The sequence below is a fragment of the Diadema setosum genome, chromosome 11, assembly GCF_964275005.1.
Source record: "Diadema setosum chromosome 11, eeDiaSeto1, whole genome shotgun sequence".
Lineage (NCBI taxonomy): Eukaryota > Metazoa > Echinodermata > Echinoidea > Diadematoida > Diadematidae > Diadema > Diadema setosum.
In genome coordinates, this window is record NC_092695.1 from 6,251,226 (window position 1) to 6,277,156 (window position 25,931).

General features: G+C 39.2%; 2 protein-coding genes across 2 annotated transcripts in view; both read right to left on the reverse strand.

Annotated features, from left to right (window-relative positions):
* LOC140235103 (high affinity choline transporter 1-like) overlaps positions 1-2,306 on the reverse strand; it is a 31,266-nt gene extending 28,960 nt beyond the window's left edge. Inside the window, exon 1 of the mRNA XM_072315141.1 lies at positions 2,138-2,306. Within this exon, the coding sequence (XP_072171242.1) occupies positions 2,138-2,306 (169 nt within the window). The remainder of the gene's footprint in view (positions 1-2,137) is intronic.
* A 6,035-nt stretch (positions 2,307-8,341) lies between these two features.
* LOC140234982 (uncharacterized) overlaps positions 8,342-25,931 on the reverse strand; it is a 50,325-nt gene continuing 32,735 nt past the window's right edge. The window contains exons 20-32 of the mRNA XM_072315018.1: positions 24,965-25,124; positions 22,194-22,354; positions 21,020-21,299; positions 19,801-20,065; positions 19,119-19,293; positions 18,297-18,507; positions 17,461-17,666; positions 16,160-16,319; positions 15,520-15,809; positions 14,264-14,511; positions 13,170-13,366; positions 10,904-11,056; positions 8,342-10,064 (exon numbers count right to left, since the gene is read on the reverse strand). Coding sequence (XP_072171119.1) covers positions 10,018-10,064; positions 10,904-11,056; positions 13,170-13,366; positions 14,264-14,511; positions 15,520-15,809; positions 16,160-16,319; positions 17,461-17,666; positions 18,297-18,507; positions 19,119-19,293; positions 19,801-20,065; positions 21,020-21,299; positions 22,194-22,354; positions 24,965-25,124 — 2,553 coding nt within the window. The 3' untranslated portion in view covers positions 8,342-10,017. The remainder of the gene's footprint in view (positions 10,065-10,903; positions 11,057-13,169; positions 13,367-14,263; positions 14,512-15,519; positions 15,810-16,159; positions 16,320-17,460; positions 17,667-18,296; positions 18,508-19,118; positions 19,294-19,800; positions 20,066-21,019; positions 21,300-22,193; positions 22,355-24,964; positions 25,125-25,931) is intronic.

Sequence of the window (25,931 nt, forward strand, 5' to 3'; positions counted from 1 at the left end):
ACTATTTATGACACTATGATAGGAAAACGATGTAATCATAGCGAACACACACACACACACACACACAAGATTTTAGCACGATTTTATCATTTTACTGATAAAATAACTTGATAGGATCATTTGTGATTGGAAAGGAATTCACACCGGAACGAGGCTACTCTTCGCATGTGTTTGATCAAAAGTGCGCATCAAACCATCACACTGATACTAGCAGGCCTATTTAGCAAGGAGGGATATTTTGTTCTCTTTTTTTTTTTCTTCAAACGTCCTATTAGATTGTGTATTTCGAATGTTGGGAGGTAAAGCGAATCTCAAATAACGGGACCACGCAAAGTGTTGAGTCAGTTTACAACGGACGTATACGGTAGGTTTCTACTTCCCACGGATGAATTTGTTTGACTGTCGGGTCTTGTAACTATATTATTAAGATGTCAGCAAGGTAAGGAAAAGACTTTTGGTAAAGTAGGCCTATACCTAGGAATGAAGGAAGCAAGTTGGATGACATTACAGTCGTAAGCAATAGGTGCGTGAAAGCTATTTAACAATGTATGGGCGGAGCAAGGTGATAATCGTTTGGCACAAAATACAAGGTGATTTTTCTTGTGAATGCGGGGCGCTCTTGACCACTTACAGGGGTATGCAATTAACACATTCAATGTGGTAAGATGAATACCAAGGGCGCCGGAAGCGTGGGGGGGGGGGGGGAATGGGGGCAGGGGTGGCACTTGCCCCCCCCCCCCCCAATTAAATGTGTGTGTGTGTGTGGGGGGGGGGGGCAAAACGAGTTTTTGCCCCCCCCCCCAAAAAAAAAAAAAAAAGTGCCCCCTGTTACAAATAATTAATAAACTATTTAATGACCAAAATTAATGAACAACAAAGGCATTTTTCTTGTCTAAAAGTTGTAACTTTCATAACTGCAAATGCGAAAATTATAATGCATTAACAATATACATTGTCATATCTATACACTAATATTAACTTATGAGTAAATTTAGTATATAGATGGTAGTCTCGCATCCTCGAGTGTGCCCGCTGAAACATACCTTTAGTAAAACTTACATTTTCCTTTTCTTCTATGCTTTCTAGCAATAAAGACTAATGTTCATTGCTCGAACAATGCGATCACGTTTAAGCCTTTAATGAATACATTTCAGATGAATGGTAAAGTAAAAGTGGCTCGCTCGCTCTGCCCGCACTTGTAGTAAAATGAATAGTTTTCATAAGTTATGATCTTAGTCCTTCGCAGTGATTTCCTTTACTATGATTAATTCCCTAGAAATTCAATTTAAAATGCCCTATAAACGCGACATTTGTTCTCTGTTTTTACAAAAAGTCCCTACCGTGGGTGTATCCCCTCCCACCCCCCCCCCCCCCCCGCTCGGTCGCTTCGCTCCCTCGCCGATGATCTCACGCCGTCACATCAATGTACATGGGGTATTCCCTTATGTAATAATCATAGTCCTTCGAACTGATTCTTTTTCACTATGTTTAATTCCTTATAAATTTACTTTTACATGGTCCATAAAAGCGACTTTTGTACTCTGTTTTACAAGAGGTCTCTACCGTGGGGAGGGGGGGGGGGATATCCCCCTTCCACACCCTCTCCCCGCTCGGTCGCTTCGCTCCCTCGCCGAGGATCTCACATCATTACATAAATGTGCCCCCGTCGAGATTTTGCCCCCCCCCCCAAAAAAAAAAAAACAAACAAAAAAAAACAAACAAAAAAAACCAAAACAAAAACAAAACAGAAGTGGTCTGGCGCGCTTGATGAATACATTATGCATCTATAAAAGTACGATCTACTCAAGCACATTATGATATGATTTGGCACCTTTGAATGCTTCTACAGATAAATGGCGCTATGCTGTTTTATTATCATCATTAATATCTTAATCATTAATATGAATTTCCAGACATACAGAAGTCTGAGAATCAGGGATATTTCACAGCAAACAAATACGACATGAGAATCCCACGTGAATAATTGGGCCTACTTTGAAAGCCATTATCATTATCATAATCTCCTTCATCATCGTCGTCAACACTGCTCATATTCTATAGCTTCTTATATAGTTTTTCGTCATTTTTATAACTGTTATTATTTGCGCCACTATCATCAGTTGCAGTGAAGACCTACAGATTAAAGTCAGCACGCCGACCCGCCACCCGAAGCTCCGGTCACCGACCATGGCGTGCTCCGTGTCCTTGCCATGGCCGCGGGATCTCCGGGCTGCCCAGAGACCGATGGCGAGGATCAGCAGGTAGAACACGATCATTCCAGCTACTCCACCCCAATTCACCGCCATCTTGTGGCTGCTCGAGAGCTGTCAAGCAAGTTTCAAAATTGATCCATAATTCTTGAGAAAATTTCCCTGCTGGAGTCACCAGATATGTTTTGCAAACTTATAAATAAGTACATCTTTAATGTTAATTCATTCACTCAAAATCTGTTTAAAAAAAAAAACAGAAAGTACGTTAGTGATGGAAATAGATGATGAATGCATGAATCATCTTGTCATGAAAGTGGCACCTGAAGTTCTCTACAACCATTAGATATAATAATTGTGGAAAACTAAATCTATATGTGTGAAGTTCGCGATATTTCATACAGTAACAGAAATGATCAAATAATGCTATTAATGTCCATTATGACCAAAAGGTGTTGCTTGTATGCAGAGAAATGGTCACAGACGGCTGGTTGACCAACTATATATGTAGACCTAAAATCCGGACCTAAAATCCAAATACCTTGACATCTTTTTTTGTGGCAGAAATGTTCGTCTTTTTCTGGAAAGGTTCCTAGGAAGAGATAAGATCCATCAATGAAACACAATACTTGTGTTTTATAGTTCGCTTAAAATATTGCGACTGCACCGTCTAATTCATCAGAAAAGAATCCCACACAGTTGAACTATATTTATGACAACTTATGGCAATAATATAAAATACTTCATTGTATCTTTATACCGTCAGAGAAAAAGAAAGAAATTTAACTGGACATTCTGTCTTACCTTTTTCGATACTTAAAGATTGAGGAAAGCGAAATCACCGCTACTGAATAAACGTCGTCTGCCCGTGTGAAGAGAGTGGCAGAAAGAAAAAAGAGCGCTCTTTACGGGGCGCGCTTGTAAGGAATGAACGCCCCCTCCAACATGGTGCTTCTCCTTAATTTGTGAGTAGGTCGTATTTTATGATTGAGCATTGATCCAACTATTTTTAGGCGAGCTGAATAAGCAATTATGAGACTGTTGTACTTGGTGAGCGTCCATCGTTCTCCCCCCCCCCCCCCCTTTCCGAAACATGGTGTCCAGTTTGAGAAATGAATGATAATGCTGTAGATAAGATTTCTTGGGGGTGCAAAAATCTACGTTTAATTTAGTCCCTACGGCCGATAACATTTTGTAGACCTAATTCACCTGCACTGTTTAGTCTGTTAGTGTTCCAAAAAAAAAAAGTTTGTCAAAATGTTATGTTGGAGTGGAAATGAAGAAATATTGAGCAGTATTTAGGGCATCATGATTTAGATTTACAAATTGCATTAACATGCAAATATTTCATTTTGTCAAATATGGCACGATTACTTCCGAAAAGTCGGGGTCATCTCACGAGACCGACACCCACGAGTCATACAGCCCACAAGTTCGGGCATTGAAAACAGGTCCATGAGTCATACAGCTCACTAGTCATACAGCCCATGAGTTCGACACTAGGTTAAAAACAGCCCACGAGTTCGACACTAGGCAAATAAAGCCCATGAGTTCGACACTAGGTAAAAACAGCCCACGAGTTCGACAGATACAACACGGGGCTTATTAGTATGTCGGTCGCGTGGACCTCGTTTGCTTAGTGTCGAACTCATGGGCCTTATGACTCGTGAGCTGTATAACTCGTGGGCTGTATGACTCGTGTGTTGTATGATTCGTGGGTGTCGGTCTCGTGACGTGCACCCGAAAACTCGTGGATATTTCTCTTTCTCTCCCGCACTCATTTTTATTTCTTTCTCTCTTCTCTCTTTTTCAGTCTCTTAGTGGGCCTCTCTATATCTTTTTTCATCCCTTCCTCTCATGATGTCGATCGCAGTGATATTTTGTGAACTCGTCGCCCGACACACTATCTTTGATTCAACATCACTGCACAATTCAGAAGGAAATGTGTCATTAACTTGTGAAGGTGTCATAATCAGAAAAAAACAAAAACAAATCCTCTGCCAAGAGAAGAACCAAAGTAAATTCAGAAGTCTAATCCCTCGACATTTTTCTTTTCCTAAAAACGAGGACGAGTTGTCCAGAGACGAACCAGTTACATCAACTTCCCATCTAACCCGATACAATTGACCATTGGATACAGTCTCTATTTTTCCAGTTTCGACCAGTCTCACTTTTATTTCTCCATTAAACTTCCCTTCTTTCTGAACTCCGTTAGACGATTTACTCTGTTTATCAACATCTCTATTTATAAACTGTCCATTTGGTTCGCTCCCCTCCATTTCGTACTTTGATGTGGAAGTCAATGTTGACATTTGACTCCGCATGCGCAAACAAATGGATGCACACATTGACGGTAAAGCTCTTTAAATTGAGAGTGCCATTTGTATTTGGATATGTCTTTCATTGAGCAAAGATGGACGGGCAGGGGAAATGGAGACAACACGAATACAAATTTCTGCCCGTGTGGTGAGGGTTGGAGCAATTGTAAATAGAAATCTGTTTCAAGCTGTTATGTACTCACAGACGACCATACGATGTGAAATAATTAGAGTGCACTGTCTTTGTCAAAAGAAGCAGTAAGAAGTACTGTATTCGAAAAGAAGTTTAGCATAAGAATCTCATATTTTGCTTTACCACTACGTCTCATAAGAGATAATTTGGAATGTGTCACTATGAAATGTGTGCTTAATCTCTTTAGAGGGATGGCACATAGTTCTGGTTGAGATGAGGCTTCAGGTTTCCAACTTTTGTGTGAGATAATGACAAACATTCTTATAAAATATGAAAGAGCATACAATTCTACGAGGAATTCAAAGTTTAAAGAGGACTCCCGTTATAACAAAGTCCTCGGGACCAGCAGTTTTTTTTTTTTCGTTACAACCGAACAAACAAACAAACAAACAAACAATAACAAGGAAAAGTAGAAATTACGCGGTGCGTAAAATATGTCCCCGCCGGAAGTAGCATTTAGTAGCAAAATGTACAATATCGGTAAAAAATCAAGGTCAAAGGTCAAAGAAGTCAAAGGTCAAAATTCTGTGTAGAAGTTTTGAAGCCCTGACCTAGTGCCATCACATAAAGCAAACGGAATCGAAATCGGGTTAGAAATGGCGAAGGAGTTGCATTTTGTAGCCAATGTACAATATAGGTCAAAAATCAAGGTCAAAGGTCAAAGAAGTCAAAGGTCAAAATTCTGTGTAGAAGTTTTGAAGCCCTCACCTAGTGCCATCACATAAAGAAAACGGAATCGAAATCGGGTTAGAAATGGCAAAGGAGTAGCATTTTGTAGCCAATGTACAATATAGGTCAAATATCAAGGTCAAAGGTCAAAGAAGTCAAGGGTCAAAATTCTGTGTATATGTTTTGAAGCCCTCACCTAGTGCCATCACATAAAGCAAACGGAAGTGAAACTGGGTTAGAAATGGCAAAGGAGTAGCATTTTGTAGCAAAATGTTCAATGCAGGTCAAAAATCAAGGTCAAAGGTCAAAGAAGTCAAAAGTCAAAATTCTGTGTAGAAGTTTTGAAGCCCTGACCTAGTGCCATCACATAAAGCAAACGGAATCGAAATCAGGTCAGAAATGGCGAAGGAGTAGCATTTTGTAGCAAAATGTACAATATAGGTCAAAAATCAAGGTCAAAGGTCAAAGAAGTCAAAGGTCAAAATTCTGTGTAGAAGTTTTGAAGCCCTCACCTAGTGCCATCACATAAAGCAAACGGAATCGAAATCGGGTTAGAAATGGCGAAGGAGTAGCATTTTGTACCCAATGTACAATATAGGTCAAAAATCAAGGTCAAAGGTCAAAGAAGTCAAAGGTCAAAATTCTGTGTAGAAGTTTTGAAGCCCTCACCTAGTGCCATCACATAAAGCAAACGGAATCGAAATCGGGTTAGAAATGGCGAAGGAGTAGCATTTTGAAGCAAAATGTACAATATAGGTCAAAGGTCAAGGTCAAAGGTCACAACTGAAATTCTGTGTAAAAGTTTCAAAGCTCCCATGTAGTGCTATCATATAAAGCAAACAGAATCAAAATTGGCTCATAAATGACAGAGAAGTAGCAAATTGAACATTTTGATCACACACGGACGCACGGACACACACACGGACACACACACGTACGGAGCCCATATCATAGTCCCTTGCTCGAACTCGTTCGGCGGGGACAAAAAACATAGAGTGGATAATGTTGCAGCCTGAACTTTAACTTCGTTGTAACTGGGTTTTCGTTATAACCATGTTTGTTATAATGGGAGTGCAGTGTATTCAATGAAAATTGGTTTTTGAAATGGCTCAGATATGGAAAACAAAGCGATCATAACTAGAAATGTCGCTACAGCGACTGGTTATACCCCCGCCAAACAACATTTCATAAGCTTTGGTCAAAACAACATTTCATAAGCTTTGGTCAAAAAACTGAGGAAGTAGTTAAATCCGCAAGATCTTTCGTTGATCTTCTGCCATTAATATGCCGTTACCATGGCAACGTACTTTCGGGTACTGTCGAAAAATGCGTCTTGCACATCTACAACCAAAGGCACACATCTGTACCAAGTTTCATGGAAATTGGGCAAAAACTGAGGAAGTAGTTTGCAACACAAAATTTTCCATCATTTTGGCTCATAATATGTGAGCTGTTACCATGGCAACATACTTTTTGTCACTGTCAAGAAATGTGTCATGCTGACCTATATCCTAAGACAAACATTCAATATGAATTCCACGAGAATTGGAAGAACACTGATGAAGCAGTTTTGCCATGAAGCATTTTGCCCTATATTTTACCAATAACATGCGTTACCATGGCAACGCACTTTTTGCCACTGCGGAAATATGTGTCTTGCACATTAACATATTCAGATGAACATCTGTACCTAATTTCATAAAAACTGATCAAAAACTGTGGGAGAAGTTCGCGACGCAAGATTTGTACCCATTTTTGCCCATAATATGCCGTTACCATGGCAACGTACTTTTGGGTACTGTCAAAAAATACGTCTTGCACATCTACAACCCAAGGCACACATCTGTGCCAAGTTTTATGGGAATCGGTTGAAAACTGAGGAAGTAGTTTGCGACGCAAGATTTGCAACGGACCGCCGCCCGACCGCCGACAGACCGCCCACCCGACCGCCCGCCCGCTGATTCCTATATACCCCCTTCAAACTTCGTTTGGCGGGGGTATAATAAAAGGTGGGACCCAACTTTTATCAGGATCACTTCATTTTACTTTTATTTTTGGACATCTCAGCCACTTCATAACTGATTTTCATCAAATAAACTTCCTCTTAGAATCATATTTCATACATAGCTTCTAAGTACATCTCTTTAACAGTTAAAAGTTGAATCCTCATCTCAACCAATATTATACCATCCCTTTGAACTGTCGTCCACATGATGTTCAGACAACAAAAAGTAATAAATTAAACCAACCCATGTGTGTGTGTGTGTGTGGGTATGCGTGTACATATCTACATATAAATTTCATTCCCAGTGTGTTTGCACGTAATTTTGTGCTTCTTTTTCCAGAGAATTAGTGTTTTACACTAGCACATCTGTATCACAAAGAATAAATAAATGACATTTACGTGTACATCTGTAGCACATTATCAGTATCATAGAGTGTGCATCCAAGGCAAAGGAGATTTCGGGTATTAAATGAATATTGTATTCATCTACAGCAAATTTAAGAACTAAGAAATATATGGACTACGGGGTATCGAGTCCATCAAGACTAAAAGCAACTTTAAGCAGGTGTGTATGTGTGTGTGTGGGTCTGTGGGTGTGTGTGTGTGTGTGTGTTTGTATGTGTTTTCATGATGGTGGAGGGAGGGTATATATCCCCATGTATCCTCCATGGCACGTGCTATTATATGCAAATGATTTGGGCATTTCTGACATTTTGACGCTTACAGAAGCTGTCTCCTTCTTGCATTACCCTCTGCTATACGATACACATTCGCTAACATCATCAATCATAAACTCTGTTTAGAACATAAACACGGTCTTTCCCTGTTTCTCGCCCCAGTATTCTCCATAACCTGAGTGCCCATTCTTTCATTCTCTCGATCTTCCTCCCACACTTCTATCTCTAGTAATACATTCATCACAGACTGCCTTAGATTCACATTCCTGTTTTTCATTTTTTTATTTGTCAGCAAATGTCCACAGCCTTGGGCAAAAAATATGTATGTGTACAGTGAACAAAAGTGCACAAAGGGTATCATACTGCTATTTTCAATTGCGAATTTAAGACCACATGAAAATGTCATCATGCGCTAAGGTAATAGTGCACTTTTGATGGGCTCTGGTCCAATTCGCAAAGACAACATCTCACGAAAATGTTCGTGCCCCCCTCATTTGTTTTTTCCTTTTTTATTGGGGGCAGAAACGAGGGTTGGGGGGTTATGTACGGGGGGGGGGGGGGGGGGGGATTGATTCGAACATATACTGTGTTAGCTTTCATTGCTTCCATTAATTAATACCAACATCAAATACTCTCTCATGAGAATTAATTTTTGGCATGGCCAACATAATGAACATTTAAGAGGGTATTTACTGCTTTCTACTAAATTTTGCTTTCACTTTTGACAATACAGTATTAGTCCTTATTTATCTGCAAGACTAACATATTGACAATTTTGATCCTTATGATATGCAGAGACTAGATCAGATCCTTATCAAATCAGATCTTTGTTGTCAAGAGAGTTACACAGTATGGTAAAAACACACATCAAAATGAAGGCAGATACTGACGGTGAAAGTACTCAATACTGTATATGCCAAATATCCAGCGACTCTAATTTTTTATTTGGTGAAGTGGAATTTTCCCAACAATTTTGTGAGAGGTCAAATTCTCAATCGTGGAGTAGAGAGATGGAGAAATAGATACGTGCATGGCACATTCATGGGATCTGAGTTAATATTTCTGTGTGTTAAACAATTTGCCAATAGGACCCAACTTGCCAAATTTTGCAAAAATAAAAACTCCGCAAAATATATGGAATATACAGTAATAGGTCATGTACTGAAAGGGATGTAGAATCAACTTTCCTTCTAAAGACAGCTTTGGAAAACTAAAAAAGAAAGAAGGAAAAAAAAAAAAGAAATTGACAACAACACATTGTGACCTTTTTGTAAAAGCTCTTATTTTCATGAATGAGGAGGTCAAAGACATTTTCATGAGCTTTTGCTCTTGCAATTTGAGACTGAGGCTATCGTAAGTACACTAATGCCTATCCATTTGCGATATTTTTGCATAAAAATAAATTCATGGGCCAGTGGTGATTCTCAAAATTGGCAAAATTTAAACCCTCGTGAAAATAGCAGCTTTTACATAAAGTTATGCGAATTTTGATCTGCTTGGAAAATTGCAGGAGTACATGGTAGATTATATAAACCTAATTTTCTCATTTGATGGGGAAAACATTTAAAACTTTTTCAAACGAACGTATATAAAGAAATATATCAGACGCGATACAAAGAATAAACATAAAACAGATATAGATATAATATTCTTTCTCTTTTTTATGGCTGACTTCTCTCATCTAGATCCAAACCCCTTTCATGAGAACTTTTAGCATTTATGGACAATCTGTCAAATTGCACTTAAAACTTTCCATGAACAGCTATACATAACCAGATAAATCAGATATACACAAAACTTTGCAAGTTTTTAGAAATATCTCTGTATCTACAAGTGTGTAAATCTCTTCTGATGTCAGAAGTTGGCTTATCATTAAATATATTATCACTGATTGTTTCATGGGGAAAAAATAAACACAGAGCTCTAAAATGTTCCAGAGAGTTCAGCTTCAAAGCTGGTCATCACTGCTGCAGCCAATGGTGTCTGTCTGGAATCCTGCAGGGGAGAAAAATACAGAATGAGTGAATTTTTTGAAGTGCTACTGTACGGACCTTTGAGTGCTTGTTTAAGAGGACAATGCTCTCTTTGCTTGGGGGGGGGGGGGAGCAAAATCATTTCTAAAGCCTTTGTGTAAATCCATGCATATTTGCCTGGAGTGTTTGTAGCCCTGTTTTCATATTGCATATATTAATTTCTTATTGCTCTGTATGTTGTGCAGCCTCAGTTGCAACTGACATACTTCACAGAGAACACGGTTAATCTGGTCCAGCTCCTTTATGTTTTCAGGCATCAATTTCAGTAAGTTGTAGTTTGTAATGATTCTGGACATGAACAGAAGGTATGAATTGAGCAGCTTTATCTTAAATTTCCAATATCTAGCCATCTCCACAAATGTTTTGCAATGATTTAGTTAAAGTACCCTAGAAAACAGTACCTAGAAATATACTGGAATACACTACTATCATTGTAGAATGTGGCAATTTATGCTCAGGAATGATGTATTTCCCCTAACATGTACAGATTTAAACACCCAAATGGGGCCAGTGAAACTGTAAAATGAGAAATTTTAATGAATTTGTGCAAGGAGCCAAGATTTTTACAGTGTTCTGACAACAATGGCGAGATACTGGTGGACTTTTTAATTTTCCTGTTGAAGGACACCAGAGGAACAAGGTCTAATACCTTTAAATCAATTGAAGTTCCTGTTCACAATAAGGTTATGAGCAAAATGTTTAGTTTAATGCAGTTGAAGGGGACATGTTGTCCTACAGGCCATTCTTTTTTTCTGTAATAAAGATTTCAAGTGTTCGATAGTACTAAAGATTGTGACTTACCTTGGAAGTAGAGTTGCAGTATGACAGAGTCCATGTCTCTTGTAGTGACTGGCGTACCGGGGAACAACACAGGATGCTCTCCGTACGCCATGGCTGCTATGTGGATCTTCTCAGGGTCATTCTTGAAGGGATAAAGGGCCAAGTTCGCTGCTCCTGTGCACATTTTTTTTTTTGGGGGGGGGGGATAATTCAGATGCATGAAGAAGCAACAAAAAAACTAGAAATGTCGCTTTGGCGACTGGTATGCCTCCGCCATAATGCATGATTTTCCCAATAGGTCTAGATAGTACATGTGGACAATGTGTGATTACATTTTCACAAAATTGGCAAAATATTGAAATGACACGTTTGTCACAAATGTGTTGAATGTTCACCTTCCTTGACCTAGGTTTATTTGGATGAATAGGAGAGCATGTATCTAGGGATTTAAGGACTTTAACTCGACTTTGACCCATTCATACATTTAGGCATTGAGTTATTTTCAAGGTACAGGTGTGGAGAAAAAGTGCAATTTCTGAATTGAATAGTAAATTGTTACCATTTTCATCTGGCCCTTGACCCTAAAATTCATAAGATAATCACTTTCAGGTAGAACATGCATAATATGTACTAAGTTTCAAGATAACTTGAGCCACTTCCGAGATATGGAGGAAAAAGTTAGTTCAGCACTTTCACTTGATCTTTGACCTTTTGACCTTTGAGGCAAAAAAAGAAGAAAAAAAAACTTTCCAGAGAATTTCTATTAGGTTACACATGTATGCAAACACCAAGTGTAAAAAAAATAACCCTGCTGGCATTGCATGATAGGAGGGAAATAGTAAAATTTTGAAGTGTTGCACTTGACCTTTGACCCCTGACCTTTGACCCCATGAACCCTACATTCTCTAGATAATCACTTCCAGTCAGTATATGTATATACTATGTTCCATGAAGATACCTTGAACAAATTTCCAAGGTATGGAGAAAAAAAAAAAAGTTTTAATATTTTTACTTGACCTTTTGACCTTTGACCTTTGACCTCATCACCCAAACTTTCACCAGAGAATCTTAATTGGGTAATACATGTATACACTAAGTTTCAAGAAAATATCTTCAGGCATTCAATAGATATGGTGGAAATAGTGAAATTTTATGTATTTGACCTTGACCTTTTGACCTTTGACCTTGAGCATGTGCACCCAAAAGTTGATAGGCACAACTTCATCCCCTAATACACATACATGCCAAGTTTCATTAGGATACCTCAACGGGTTTTGATAGTTACCTTGTCCACAAAATTCATTACGGACGGACGGAAGGACGGACGGACGGACGGAAGGACGGACGGACGGACGGACGGACAACCCGAAAACATAATGCCTCCGGCACCACTTCGTGGCGGAGGCATAAAAACTTTCTCAGAATTAAGAAATGCCAAGAAATCACAAACTATTGGTATGCAAAATACAGTCATCAACATTGGCACATGGAAATATATTACAGATCAGTTTGTGTTAATTCTATGAGCCATAGATTAGAAGTATGGTATACAGTACTTCAATCAAAGTATCACACCAGTAAGTGATTTGAGACATAAAATGACACAGGCATGAACATGCTAACAAGATGACTATTCATCACAACTCAACTGTGTAGTAAATGTTATAGCAGAAACTGTATTTGAACAACTGTCTCTCTATTTGAACTTGAAAGAGTAATATATATGACAGGGTTTGTACAGTTTATTTACAAGGCAGTGCTAAAATGACATATTGTGGTACACCATATGTCACATCTTGATAACAATTTGATTATAACTTAATTTTACTTAATTGTAATTTTATGTAGTTAAAATTGATGCAGCCAATGACATTTCCAGAGACTTCTTTGATATACAGATGACTTCCATTATAACAAAATTCCGCGGGACCGCCAGTTTTCTTTAATTATATCAAAATTTTGTAATATCTGAACAGTAAAGTATATGAAAATATATACATGTAGATAATAATTTGGGAATCTGAATTTTTACTTCCTTGCAGAAAGAATTTCGTCAAAACTGTGTTTGTTATAAAATGAGTGCACTGTATGCATCCCTCACTCACAGTGTTTTGACTTTCCTACAATGATAATCATTCATCTACAGTAGTTACTGAGGGTTTGTTTATCCTTGTAACTACTATTACTGCAGAAACTATTCATCAGTAGTCCACTGGGACCGAGTGAGTAATGACCAACAGCATGAATGAACAACCTCTTTGCCACCATCCAGTTCCTGTTTTCCTACCTTCCAGAGGAATGGTGTGGATGACCTTAAACATCTCCATGCCCGCGTATCGGAAGATGGTCACCGAGTTGGTCTTGTTGACGACGACGAGGAAGAGCTGGTCGTGGACGGTGAAGAAGTCCAGGGACTGGACCCGGAAGGCCGCGATCTCCTGCTGGAGATCCACGGTGGACTCTCCCTCAGCATTGTACACATAGCTGTGGGTGGGAGAAAGAGAAAAAGGCAGTGAAAGCTTTGGATGACAAGCTGAGAACAAACAATGGCAAAATGGCGACAAGCTCAAGTCCTTTTTCTTTTTCTTTCTTTCTTTCTTTTTTTTTTTGGGGGGGGGGAGAGGGGGATACACATGAGGTGGTAGCTCTCAGTTGTAGACTTTGCTTGTTCTTGAATACTAATTGTTTCATACCAGCTTGAAATTGTCATTGAAACATGTTTCCAATTATTAAAAGAACAAGTTTCCAATTACACAATAGTCTGTAGAATTTGGAGTTTGGACAGCTGGTTTTTAAAGGAAACTTAAGCCCAAATATAAATGTGGATTGAGTGAAAGCAGCAATATTAGTAGAACACATCAGTGAAAGGTTGAGGAATATCGGACAATCGATTCAAAAGTTATGATTTTTTAAATTTCAGTACCGTCATTGCTGAAATAGGAAACTACTACACTTAATGACATCATTTTGGACAATATAAAGAAAGCATAAGGAGAATTCAATATCTCATTTTTCATGAAAGTACACATTCCATTGACCTGTTACTTGCATATGTTAAGGGTAATATTATTCCCTTTGCTTTCTGAAAGATGCAAGTAAAGTGCTCTTTCATTATGCGAGAAAGGTGAAAATAAAGTAATCTATTGAAACTGATTGACAAATTGCCCTACATTGATGTAAATAAGCACTGAATTGATCAGTCGTACATACTCGAACAGGATTCGAACCTACAATTTCCAGATCTCCAGACAGGTGTCATCTCCAATAAACCACCGAGATTCCGCCCGACAGCAAATGTTGGTTCTAATCTTTATAGCATGCAGCCAGTACTTATTCAAATTCATGACATGAAAAAGTAATTTAATCACTTTTTCTGTCTACCTGTAAACTGTGATTGGGACGTCATAGTCTTCCCATTCCAGCTGGCCTTCAAACTCGTTGGCAAACGCGACGAAGTACTGCCCGTGAAATTCCGCCACCGAGACATCCGCCGCAGCGGATGTGGTGATGACGACTTCCTTGACGAAGTTTCCCCAGATGGCGGACTCCACCAGGAAGGTACGGCCAGCCGTGTCCAGTCTGTTGGCGACAGCCAAGTGAAGGATGCCGTCATACAGGAAGGGATGGATCTAGGAAGGAGAGGGATTGCGTATTTCAGCTTTACTTTATAAGTATCCATTGTACCTTTTCTATTCATATCTAATCCATTTTTGTAAATGGCAGCCATCTACCTATCCATCTGTTTTCTAAAAATTTCTAAATTGCCATCGTTCAACATTGCGTTAGAATAAAACTGTGACAGTGCATCAGTGAATGGGAATGTATAAAGCACTTTATAGATGGCTTAATGGATGGAGAAACAGACATATACACAAAAAGATAAAAAGATAGACAGATGGATGATCAATAGAAATAAAGACATAAATAGATAATAATAGATATAATGAATAGACAGACAGAAGTACAAAAAAGACAGATAGACTGACAGGACAATTTTCCGAACTATCTACTATTTCATCCTCTTAGTCCCTAGTATAATTCAGCATAATTCTTTTTAATTTTCTTCCCCTATATGGTTTTATTCCATTTTTCTGCAATGCAACCAAAATACCTGTTTTCACAAATGTAGAATGCTAGTAAAAGTTTCCTGTCACTCAAAAACACTGTTGTTCATACAAGCGACTCTCATTATGATGACATCATCTGGATTGACAGTTCTCTTTCGATATTTGTCATTTTGTCCTAGCTGACCAACTAAATCACAAAGATATATAGATAATAATTTTGAGACCAAAGTTTTTACCTTGTAATAAAATTTGTTACAATCTTGTTCATTATAACAGGGGTGTACTGTATCTGAATCCCACTCCTTGCATGTAAAACACAAAGAATAAATTAATAATCACTGTGCACTACAATTCACTCTTGTTATAACGAACATGGTTATAACAAAATTCTGGTTACAGCAAAGTAAAATTTAGGGCCGTAACATTGTCAACTCTATGTATTTTTATTGTTTATTCATTTGGTTATAGAGAAATTTCGATAAAACTAAAGAAAATTGCCAGTCCTGAGGACTTTGTTATAACGGGAGTCCACTGAACATAAATCACTATAATTATCATAACATCTCCTACCTTAATTGCTCCCAGTGTCTCGATGAGTGCCACGTGATTGAACCCAAGATTCACCGACTCCATGCAGTAGACGGCCGACTGCACCTCTGTGGTCACCCCGTCCTCAGAAGCTGACCGGTGGTTGGCGATGGCCAGGCATGGCCGGCTCAGGAGCGGGTCCACATAAGAGTCCACGGACGCGGATCCGACCCCTGCGAGTCTCTGGTAGACCAGGAACTCCTCCAGGGATGGGGACCAAATGTAGATCAGGATGACCCTGTCAGTGATGTCTTCAAACTCCTCTGGAATCACTGTTGAACAATGCAAAGAAAATGAGAGGAATTGAATACATGGCAACGTAGGATTGAACAGTTTGACTCCAAGAGATTTTTCTCACTACCTACAGAAGGCAACACCTGTGATCATAAGGAACTGCATATGTGCCCTATTTAGTTTTGGCAGACTTTGTATAATGGGAAAAATATCTGCTTTTGGGAAGATTATACAGGAAAAATTGCATTTACGCATTCCATGCCTCGTAATTCCATCAAAATGATAGACAACGCTCCCAAGTACAGTAAGCATATCACTACTGTTCAGATTTATAACATCATTTTAAAGAATAAAAAAAAAAAGAAGAAGAAGGACAAGCAGTACTCACCATCCAGCTGAAAGTCTGCACTTCTTGATGGCTGTTCATTGGCGGGTAGAAGGTTCACGACCTCACAGCTTTTGCTTGCATTGGAGGTGATAACAGCCAAAAAGAGCCAGCCTCCCATGTCAAAGAAAGCAACGTCTTCAGCAAAGTCCAGTGTTAGAGTCTGATGACAGTAATGCAAGAAACCTTCAGAATGTCACTCTCAATATTTACCAAATATGTAGTCATATCATTTTGGCAACCCCTTTAAAAGCTTTATATACGCATTTTCTTTTAACCGTACACATGTAGGAAAGAGCTTATAATCTTTCATTTTATCTGTCGAATACATTTTTCGACCACACATTATTATGTTCCAAGTTTCACACAAATTTGATGTTGAAATGGGAAGATGTCTCCACAGCAGTGGGGCAACTGTATATTTGTATTCATATATCAACATGTGGTTCTGGGTGCTGTGGTCGAGTGTGGTTGTGGTTGGGTCACAGTTGAGGTTATGTTTGAGGTTGTGGCTGTGATCAAGGTTGTGGGTGTCTGGGTTGTGGATGTGGTTGACCTTGAAGTTCTAATCGAGGTTGAGGTTGAGGTTGAGGCTGAGGTTACGGGTTGCAGTTGTGGTTGTGGTTGTGGTTGTAGCTGGGGTTGTGGTTGTACCTAAGCTGGTTAGGTATATTGACTACCCTACCAGGAAAAATTGATCTTGGTTTTTAAACTGCACTTATTGCTGGATATTTTCAGATTTGATTTGATATTTTCAGATTTGAGTAAGTAGCTCACTCTTTGTTTTCCATGAACTGCCCTGAAAATTTCACAAACATCACTAAGAAAATAAAATACTAATGTTAAATCTCTTGCACTCAGAAGTAAAGGCAAAGAGTAGTGGACAGAAAATTAATTACACAGATTAGAAAATAATAATAATAATAAAAAAGATGCTTAACAATCACAAAGAGTTTCTGGTAATGCAGTTTTCTAGGCAGCATGTTGGACCCCATTCACACAAGAAGAATAGGATCATTGTTATGGAGAGGACAGTTGAGAACACATCTTCACAATCATTACTGCTGCTGTGACAGAACCAGTTGATCTTTAGGATGGAAACCCCTACTGGAATTACTTCATCTTCTGCCTGCAAGTTACAGCAGTCTCTACGTCTCTCAAAGCCTCTTGCCATGCCTATAGTCCAAAGAAGCATTTAGGACACAATCCTGAATTAGCACCATACTGCATGACTAGCTATTGCTTTGCAAGTGTGAATATGGTCAAATGCTGACAGGAAGTAAGATTACTTCCTGATCCTTCACCTTGAAAGTTTCGTAGCGCAAGAGCTGGTCGTTCCACTGGTAGATGATGGTATCCCTGCACACCTGGTCCACGTGGTCCATGTTGTACTTGGCGCGGGCCTCCACCAGCCACTGGGTGCTGCCGTAGTAGGTTCCCTTCCATTTGGCCCGGCCGTTGGTCCGGATCGTCTGCACCCTCTCTGGGTACCTCAGAATGTAGGCTTGGTCTGTGAGAGGTTTACAAATAAGTTAGAAATGGGACAAACTGTGACAGAATTGGCAGGCAACTTGGGTCTGATAGTGAAAGCTGTGATGGGGATATCTGCAAATTTACAAACTGCTTTATGTGTATGGGCTCATATCATACTGCTCTTAAATCAAAGTTATCAATTTTGCCCTAACTACAAAAGTTGCCAAAGGATTGTCGTAACATTACTGAATATTCCATGGAGATGATGTTCAATAAAACGATACAGTTGTGTTTTATTCTTTTCTTATGTAACAGCCTTCTTTTTTATTACTAACATAATTTCCATCACCACAACATCACACCATCACCATCATCATCATCATCATCATCATCATCATCATCATCATCATCATCATCATCATCACATCATCACTATCATCACCATCATCATCACATCATCACTATCATCACCATCATCAAAATCATTCCCACTACCATCACCATCACCGCCATCATCATCACCACCATCATCATCGTTATCACCATCGCCATCATCACCATCGTAATCATCATCAAAATCATCACCATTACAACCATTGTTACTGTACTCATCACTGTGATAACGACAATGATGATACAGCTGATGACAGTGATCACATTCACTCACTCGAGAAGGCATCATGCATTTCGTCCAGGAGATCACACTGGCCTTCCAAGAAGCTCTCAAAGTCCTTGATGGCGGGTGTCCGGTGGGTGAGGAGGTAGAGATCAACGACGTCCTCCCCGTCGATGAGACCAGTGGTGGTGATGTCGGAAAACGTGGGGCTTCCCTGCAGGGTGAGGGCGCCCTCTATAGTCTGTTCACCTGACACCAACAGCTGGTTAAGAAAAGCACAGGGAGCGAGAGAGCGGAAGATATATTACCCCTTTTCTCCCGCAATTCTCCAAGACCCTTCCATGTCCCCAAACGAGATTCTAAATTAGACAAAGATACACACAGTTTTGACACAGAAAAAACACAGACATTAATAGAAGAAACTCTAATCTTCCGATCAAAGTCATTTTTTTTTTTTTTTTTTTTTTTTGGTCAGCATAACACAAAATAAGCATGAATTAAGGCCACAAATGCAAACACTCTTGTCTACATTTTGGGAACCTGGCATACCAGGTTCCCGTAAGGAAAGGGTTACAACAATTACAAGAGACAGAGTGATGAAACAAATGAGAGGGGAAAAAAAAAACTTTGTGTGAAAACTTGCACAATTGCAATTTGAAGAAAGTCTTTAGGCTGGACTTATAAAAGTATACTGTGTCAAAATGTACAGTTATCCTGAGATTTGAAGAATAATTTTGAGCTTGACTTCTGAGTACCTTATGACAAATTTAGACTAATATTTTTCTCGAAGGCAATGATCCACTGTTGTTGTGTTGGAAAATTAAGTATTCCCCCAAAAAAGTTCTAGTTTTGCAAAGAAATCATCTCCCTCACCGAAGTTGTTTCAATCTGCACAACATCTGCCCCCTGGACCGTCCCGGAGACTTGCAAGTTGCCGGCAAAGTCCACGCCATACTGGAAGGTCTTGACCGCCGTGACGTCCTGGTCGCGCGATTTGGTCATGTAGGTGGCCGGTGAGAAGGTATTGTCATTGCAGCTTCCTGTCACGCTGGATGGAACAGGAGGCAAAGAGACAAGAGAAGGATGGTCTATTTATTTCATCTGTCATTACTTTAATTCTTCAAATTCATGAAATTCTTCCGTCGAGATATTTTCATTGCAAATGATTGTATAGTATTGGTGGTGACAAGAATTGGGCTTTTAGCTTCTTTTTTTTTGCAAGATATCAAGAAACCACTTATGAAATAGTACAGAGCATACCATTCTAAGAGGAATTCAAAGTTTATTTGATGAAAATCGGTTTTGGAATGGCTAAGACATCCAAAAACAAAGTAATACAAAGCAATCGGTGGTTCCGACCTTTTTTTTACGATCGCTCTGTTTTGGATATCTCAGCCATTTTAAAACCAATTTTCATCAAGTAAATGTTGAAATCCTCTTGGAATTACTTACTCTTTCATATTTCACACAAAGTTTTTCATTACCTCATCCCAAAAAAATGTTAGAAAAGAGAAGTTAGGTCTCAACCAAAACTATACAATCCCTTTAAACTCACGTGACATCTCCACTGAAGTGTACATCTTCAAACGTGAGGGCAGGCACCACTACGTAGTTGGACCCTTTCCTGACGGCATCGGAGTCCCACACCGAGACGTCGACTCCATCGATCTGGATGTTGTTGTCGAAGTCCAGATTCTGGCTGTCGATGGTGAGGTCGGCGCTGAAAGTCTTGAAGCCGGTGATGAGGTTGCCTTGGTTACTAACCATGGCATCTCCACTGATATCCACTCCATCAACTGTGCCATCCACATCAAGGTTTCCTGTACATATATGAAGGTCAATGACATTTTCATCAGGTTCGGATGATCAAACATTCCACGCACTTAACATAAAAGCTCTCATCTACCTTGGTAACAACAGTGCTTCAAATTCTGTTACTCAGCTTTTAGTTATCACTTTAATTGAGTTGTCATTACAATCTGAATCATAACTCATTTGCAAAGAAGCTGGCATACGTTTGCTATTTGGAAATCATGTGAAACCATGAAAATGTATACAACAATATAATGTCTTCAATTCAAAACTGACGTAGACAACAAAATGAAGTATGAACTTGTACCATGCATCAAGCATGGATACTACTGGTGATCATAAATCTCATTAATATTTTCATAAGCTTTAATCTAAATGACAAAACATACTGCCCCAACGTACGAATCATTAAAATGTCAGAGAGTGCTATTTAGCAAGCGCACTTGCACTTTAAACATCACATCACTTATTCATTCAGTTTTAAGCATAGTGCGGCAAAATTCTCTGTGTTTGGTACTAACAATATAAGTCTCCTCTACTAACGATATATCAAAGTCTCCTATTCGCCAACAGTACTGGGTATGCCCTTATATAGCTGACAGATGGAATTTAGTAGCTCATATTGTTACAGTCATCACACGATTGGCAGAAATCATGGACCAGGAACTTTGTAGAACTGAAGGAGGAAAAATATGAAGTTCTATATGCAATTTATTAAACAACAAACCCACATATACACATAATCTTATGATCTCACAACTCCCACGATCAGTTCTATGAACAAAGAAAGGCAGTACCATTCTTTGGAGGCATGCATCACATTTTCCTGAAGTCAATATGGTACCACACAGCTATGATGAAATACTGAAGATACAGCTAAAGATGTCAATGACTAAGCAGTAACTGGAAAGGTAAGATTATGCTTCTTTCTGCCTGAACCCGAAAGAGCAAGAAGGGCTCACCTTCAATTGTGACGCATTCCTGGAATGTCTTTACGCCATAAACAGTGTCCCCCGCTCCATTCGTCCAGACGGCCTGATAAAATGCGTCCATGTCCTCGGACTCCAGCGTCCCGTCGAGCACCAGGGAGTCAACATCCAGGGTTCCACCTGTTGCTACGGTAACCAGGCCAGTGTAGCGCTTGTCCCCGGTGATTGTTTGCGAGCTTGCTGTGCGGCTGAAATACGCGGAGTTCAGGGTCTGTATGTTGACGCTTTGAAGGGTGCCTGTGTAGAGTACATCCTGTTGCAAGAATTAATGAGGAAAAAAACAACTTATCAGTCCTTATTAGGTACCATGTGACAATAGGTGCACACACAAAGTGTTGAGTCTTCGTACAAATAATGACAATTGTTCAGATGCTGCAGAAGAGAAACAGTGTACTCCCATTATAACAAATGCGGCTATAACAAATTCCGGTAACAACGAAGTAAAAATTCGGGCCGCAACGTTATCCACTCTGTGCGTTTGTTGTTGTTGTTTTTGTTTTTTTAATATGTTCGGTTATAACGGTTATAACGAAATTTTGATATAACAAAAGAAAATTGCCAGTCCAGAGGACTTCATTATAACGGGAGTCCACTGTAAATGCTGCTATGGCCAGTACTTTTGACAGCATACACAGTAGAGCTACTAATTTCAGTGCATTCACTTGAAGAACATACACTCAATATTGCTATTTCATCTAAAACATTAGCTAAAATTTCACAGCCGTACGCCACAAACTCAGAAGATGAGCATCCCTGACAGTCAGTGTAAACTAGAAAAGAAACATTCACATGTCTATGAATAAAGATATTAAGAATTTCAGAATTGGAACAACCTTGATATTTTCAAATCTGAAGTAAAGACCTATATTTTTCCAGCAACTCTGTGAATAGTAGGTGACATATTGTGGGAGCCGAGTGGCTTTAAATGCTCTTTGCAGGTAAACGGCGCTACTATATATATAAATGCTGTTCTTCTTCATCATCACCATCATCACCATCATCACCATCATCACCCTCATCATCATCATCATCATCACCCTCATTCTCATCATCATCATCCTCCTCATCACCATCAATATCATCAACACCATCATCAAAATCATCATCATCATTATCACTGTCGTCATCATCGTCATCACTGTCCCACCTGTTCAGCAGTGACGGTTGACAAGGTGACTGCCGCTGTCACTGTCTGGACAGCGTTTTCCACAGCCGACGACGTCACCACGGCGCGGCTGGCAAGGTCCGACACATCGACACCATCCACTGTGCCTGTCACTGTCAAGTCATCATTTATGGTGATTCCACCTTGTCAGCAAAACAAAAAGTGGACTTAGTTGTAAACTTTAGCAAGCCTACTCAGGTGTAATAATGCACCTCATTTCAACAAAAATACTATGGTGATAAATTGGGTAATCTCTGTTCACTAACAATTGATTTGAAGACATCTGTGCCAATTGGTGAATAAAGCACTCCATGGTTAATGGGGTTTAAAAAAAAAAAAAGATTGAAAACTAGAGAAGCTATATCTATTGTCTCCACTAAAGGTATTGTTTACCAATCGGAGCAGTGATTTAAAGAATGTTTGAGTTATCACATTTGATGCACATGTGTAGACCATTTTTTTCACAATAAATAATTTTTGCAATAAGGTCTAAAATATAAGGAGATATCACTTTTTTGTCATTAAACCATAAGCATACAGGGGTTTATTCTACAAACAATCTTGCTATTGTTCATATTCTGTTTATTTAACAATAATTAACACTGATTACACTGATAAACATTTTTACATTGGTTGCTTCTATCCCTTACTCACATTTTTACATTGGTTGTTTCTATCCCTAACTCACATTTCAGAACTATTTTGAAGCACTAAAGCTGGGTTTTTGTTTCATCTGGAAGTGGTTAATAATGCCTTCAAGGGTGCAGTTGGCATATCAAAGTAATGATATATGATTTGACAGTCGCAGCGGACGACTATAATTAACTCCCCCGAAACCCACGAAACGTTTTGAATTTTCAACCGTCATCGAGGCAGTGCGAATCAGGCGTTCTCATTTTCACCAAAATTTTACCTTCTCATATCTCCGTTATACATTGACCAAAATCGCTCAAATTTTCAGTATCAATGCAAAATGATGATTTCTATGCACATACGAAAAATCACGAGAAACGATTCAGTACTTTTTAAGTTATTCAACATTTCATGTCTTGCTGTCTCGGAAAACTACCCTCCGATTATTTCCAGACACATCTGGTCGCACACTAGATATTCATGAAACTTAACATACATATTCATAAGACATGGGCGGACATTAGCAGAGTGCTGTTTGCTTTGCCGAAGACCTATTTTTAAAGTTACAAGTGAAAATAAATGAGGTGTTTTGTCAGAAATCTCAAATTGTGCGGGAGCAGCAAACGAGAATAATGACGTCATATTCTCAGAAAAACTGATTTGAGCTTGCGCAATGAATGGACTTTCCCATGCTGCTTCGATCCAGCGAGCTGACTGGTCGATGCGTACTGTGCGATGCAAGGTGGCTGCTGCGGATGCCTAGTACACCGTACATATACATACATTGTACATGCATGATACTTAGTAGTGGGCCGCGGGGTGTCGATAAGTACTTAGCAGCATGTGCTGCAGGGGACTTCGCCACCTCATAAACAAGCACTTACTTTATCAAAACTGGCCTATTAAAAAGGAAGAAGCAAAAATGTGAATATCTACCAGCTATGATACCACTTGTAAATTCATGACATTGGATTATTCGGACTTTATGCAGATTTAACAGCACTAGTAAGTAGCAATACAACTACGAATTCCCGGTACGAGTTACGATCAGAGTACAGGTGATGTGAGCGCCACAAAGATGTGGGTACGTGGGACTGTACCCTGTCTTCCCGTGTGCGAATAACTATAATGAAATTTTGTGCTCGGAACGAAGGTAGAAAGTGCACCTCTTTCGATTATTTCCAGACATATCCGGATGCATGACTTCTCAAATGTGATATTTTACAGTTCTGTAAAGAAATACATACTTAGTAACATACTTGAAAGTTTTTTGTTGTTCACGAAGTCAAAATGTGAAATTTTAGCAACGATTTCTGACAATAATTTTCCGTTTTGAGAGTGAAGTTCTGCTCCATTTTGGAATATTTTATCGTCATTATTTAAACAAAGTAACATAATGGCAGGTTAAAATTAGGTTTTTACTTTTCATAACCATTTGGATTATCAAAAAATATGAATTAATAGTAAAGTTACAGCAGTTTTGCTGCGACACTTTCCTAGCGATTTTCGTGTGAAACGTGTTCATTCAAGAGGAAAGCGAGGTCACGTCAAAATGAAAACAGCGAGTTAATTGCACCCGTCCGCTGCGACCGATGAAGGTTGAATTGCTTGACAACATTAGCCTCTTGAAGACTAGAGCCAAGCACACTTAGGCAGGTGTCCATGGGAAATGCATGCTATAGAAAAATCAGCTCTTCCTCAACGGGGTTAAAGGGATAGTATAGTTTTGGATGAGACCTAATTTCAAGTTTCTAACATTTATTGGTGAGATAATGAGGAACCTCTTATGAAATATGAAAGAGCATGTAATTCCATGAAGAATTCCAACTTTTATTTGATGAAAATTGGCTTTAAAATGGCTGAGATATCCAAAACAGAGCGATTCTAATACAGTGTGGGACCCACATTATATTATGATTGCTTTGCTTTACTTTGTTTTGGGATGTTTCAGTCATTCCAAACCCGATTTTCATCAAATAAACTTTGAATTCCACTAAAAATGGTATGCTCTGTACTATTTCATAAGTGCTTTCTTGGTATCTCGCAATAAGTTAAAAGCCCAATTCTCATCTCCACCAATACTGTACCATCCCTTTAAAGTGTAACAAGAAGAGCATTACCCGTGAATGTCTTGCCGGTGGTGATTGACTGAGTGCCTGTATTCTTGACGGCGTTTTGGGAGAGGTCGAGGATATCCACTCCGTTCACCACCGTCACGGCCACATCTTCTCCAAAAGAAACATCAGTTTTGAACGTCTTCTTGCCCGTCACGACCTGCCCCTGATAGACGAATCAAAAGCAAACCAATCCAAACTAATGCGTACTGTACCACACCATGCCAAATTGGCAGTGTTCTAGCACTCTCTGGAGACAGAGTGTACCTCACAAGTTATTTCTTAACTTGAGTCAGAAGGATTGCACATTTTGTAGCAGCAGGGTCATGCACCTGGCATGTTTATGCTTCATACAGGTATCCTGAACAAAATGGATCAACTCTTTGTATTATGACATAGCAATAGTTCATGTCACGTACATACTTATCATTCTGGTATGGTTATGGTGTGCTTTTGGAGCGAATCGGGAAAAGGTCCATATTTGGCTTGGTATGGTGCAGTAAAGAGTACACTTTGGGAGTGTTTCGGCACTCCTCTGGTGCTAGTATGGTATGGTACGGTAGGCTGTAGGGGAACACTCGAATGCACTCCTAGATTCAACAAACAGCCATCACAACATAGTCAATCATTTTAGAGTTCTAATATCCCAACATTTCATTGTCATCAAGTTACATGAAGTCAAACCCATCCCTCTCTGATAATATAGAGTACACTCTGAGGAAATTGGGACGAGTCAATCGTGATATCAGTCCACACACTGATGGTTACGGCTACATTTTCTGTAGGATGATGTAATCCACGAATTACTATTTTATAATAGTTACAACACAAACTCTCATTGACAAAACTGAAAGGTGCAAGATTTCAATCTAGGAAAAAAAAAGAGGACCCTTTGCTCAATTCAGAGTGGCAGATGTCAACTTTTTCAACACTTTAACGGGACAATCATGACATACACGTACAGCTAAAAGCA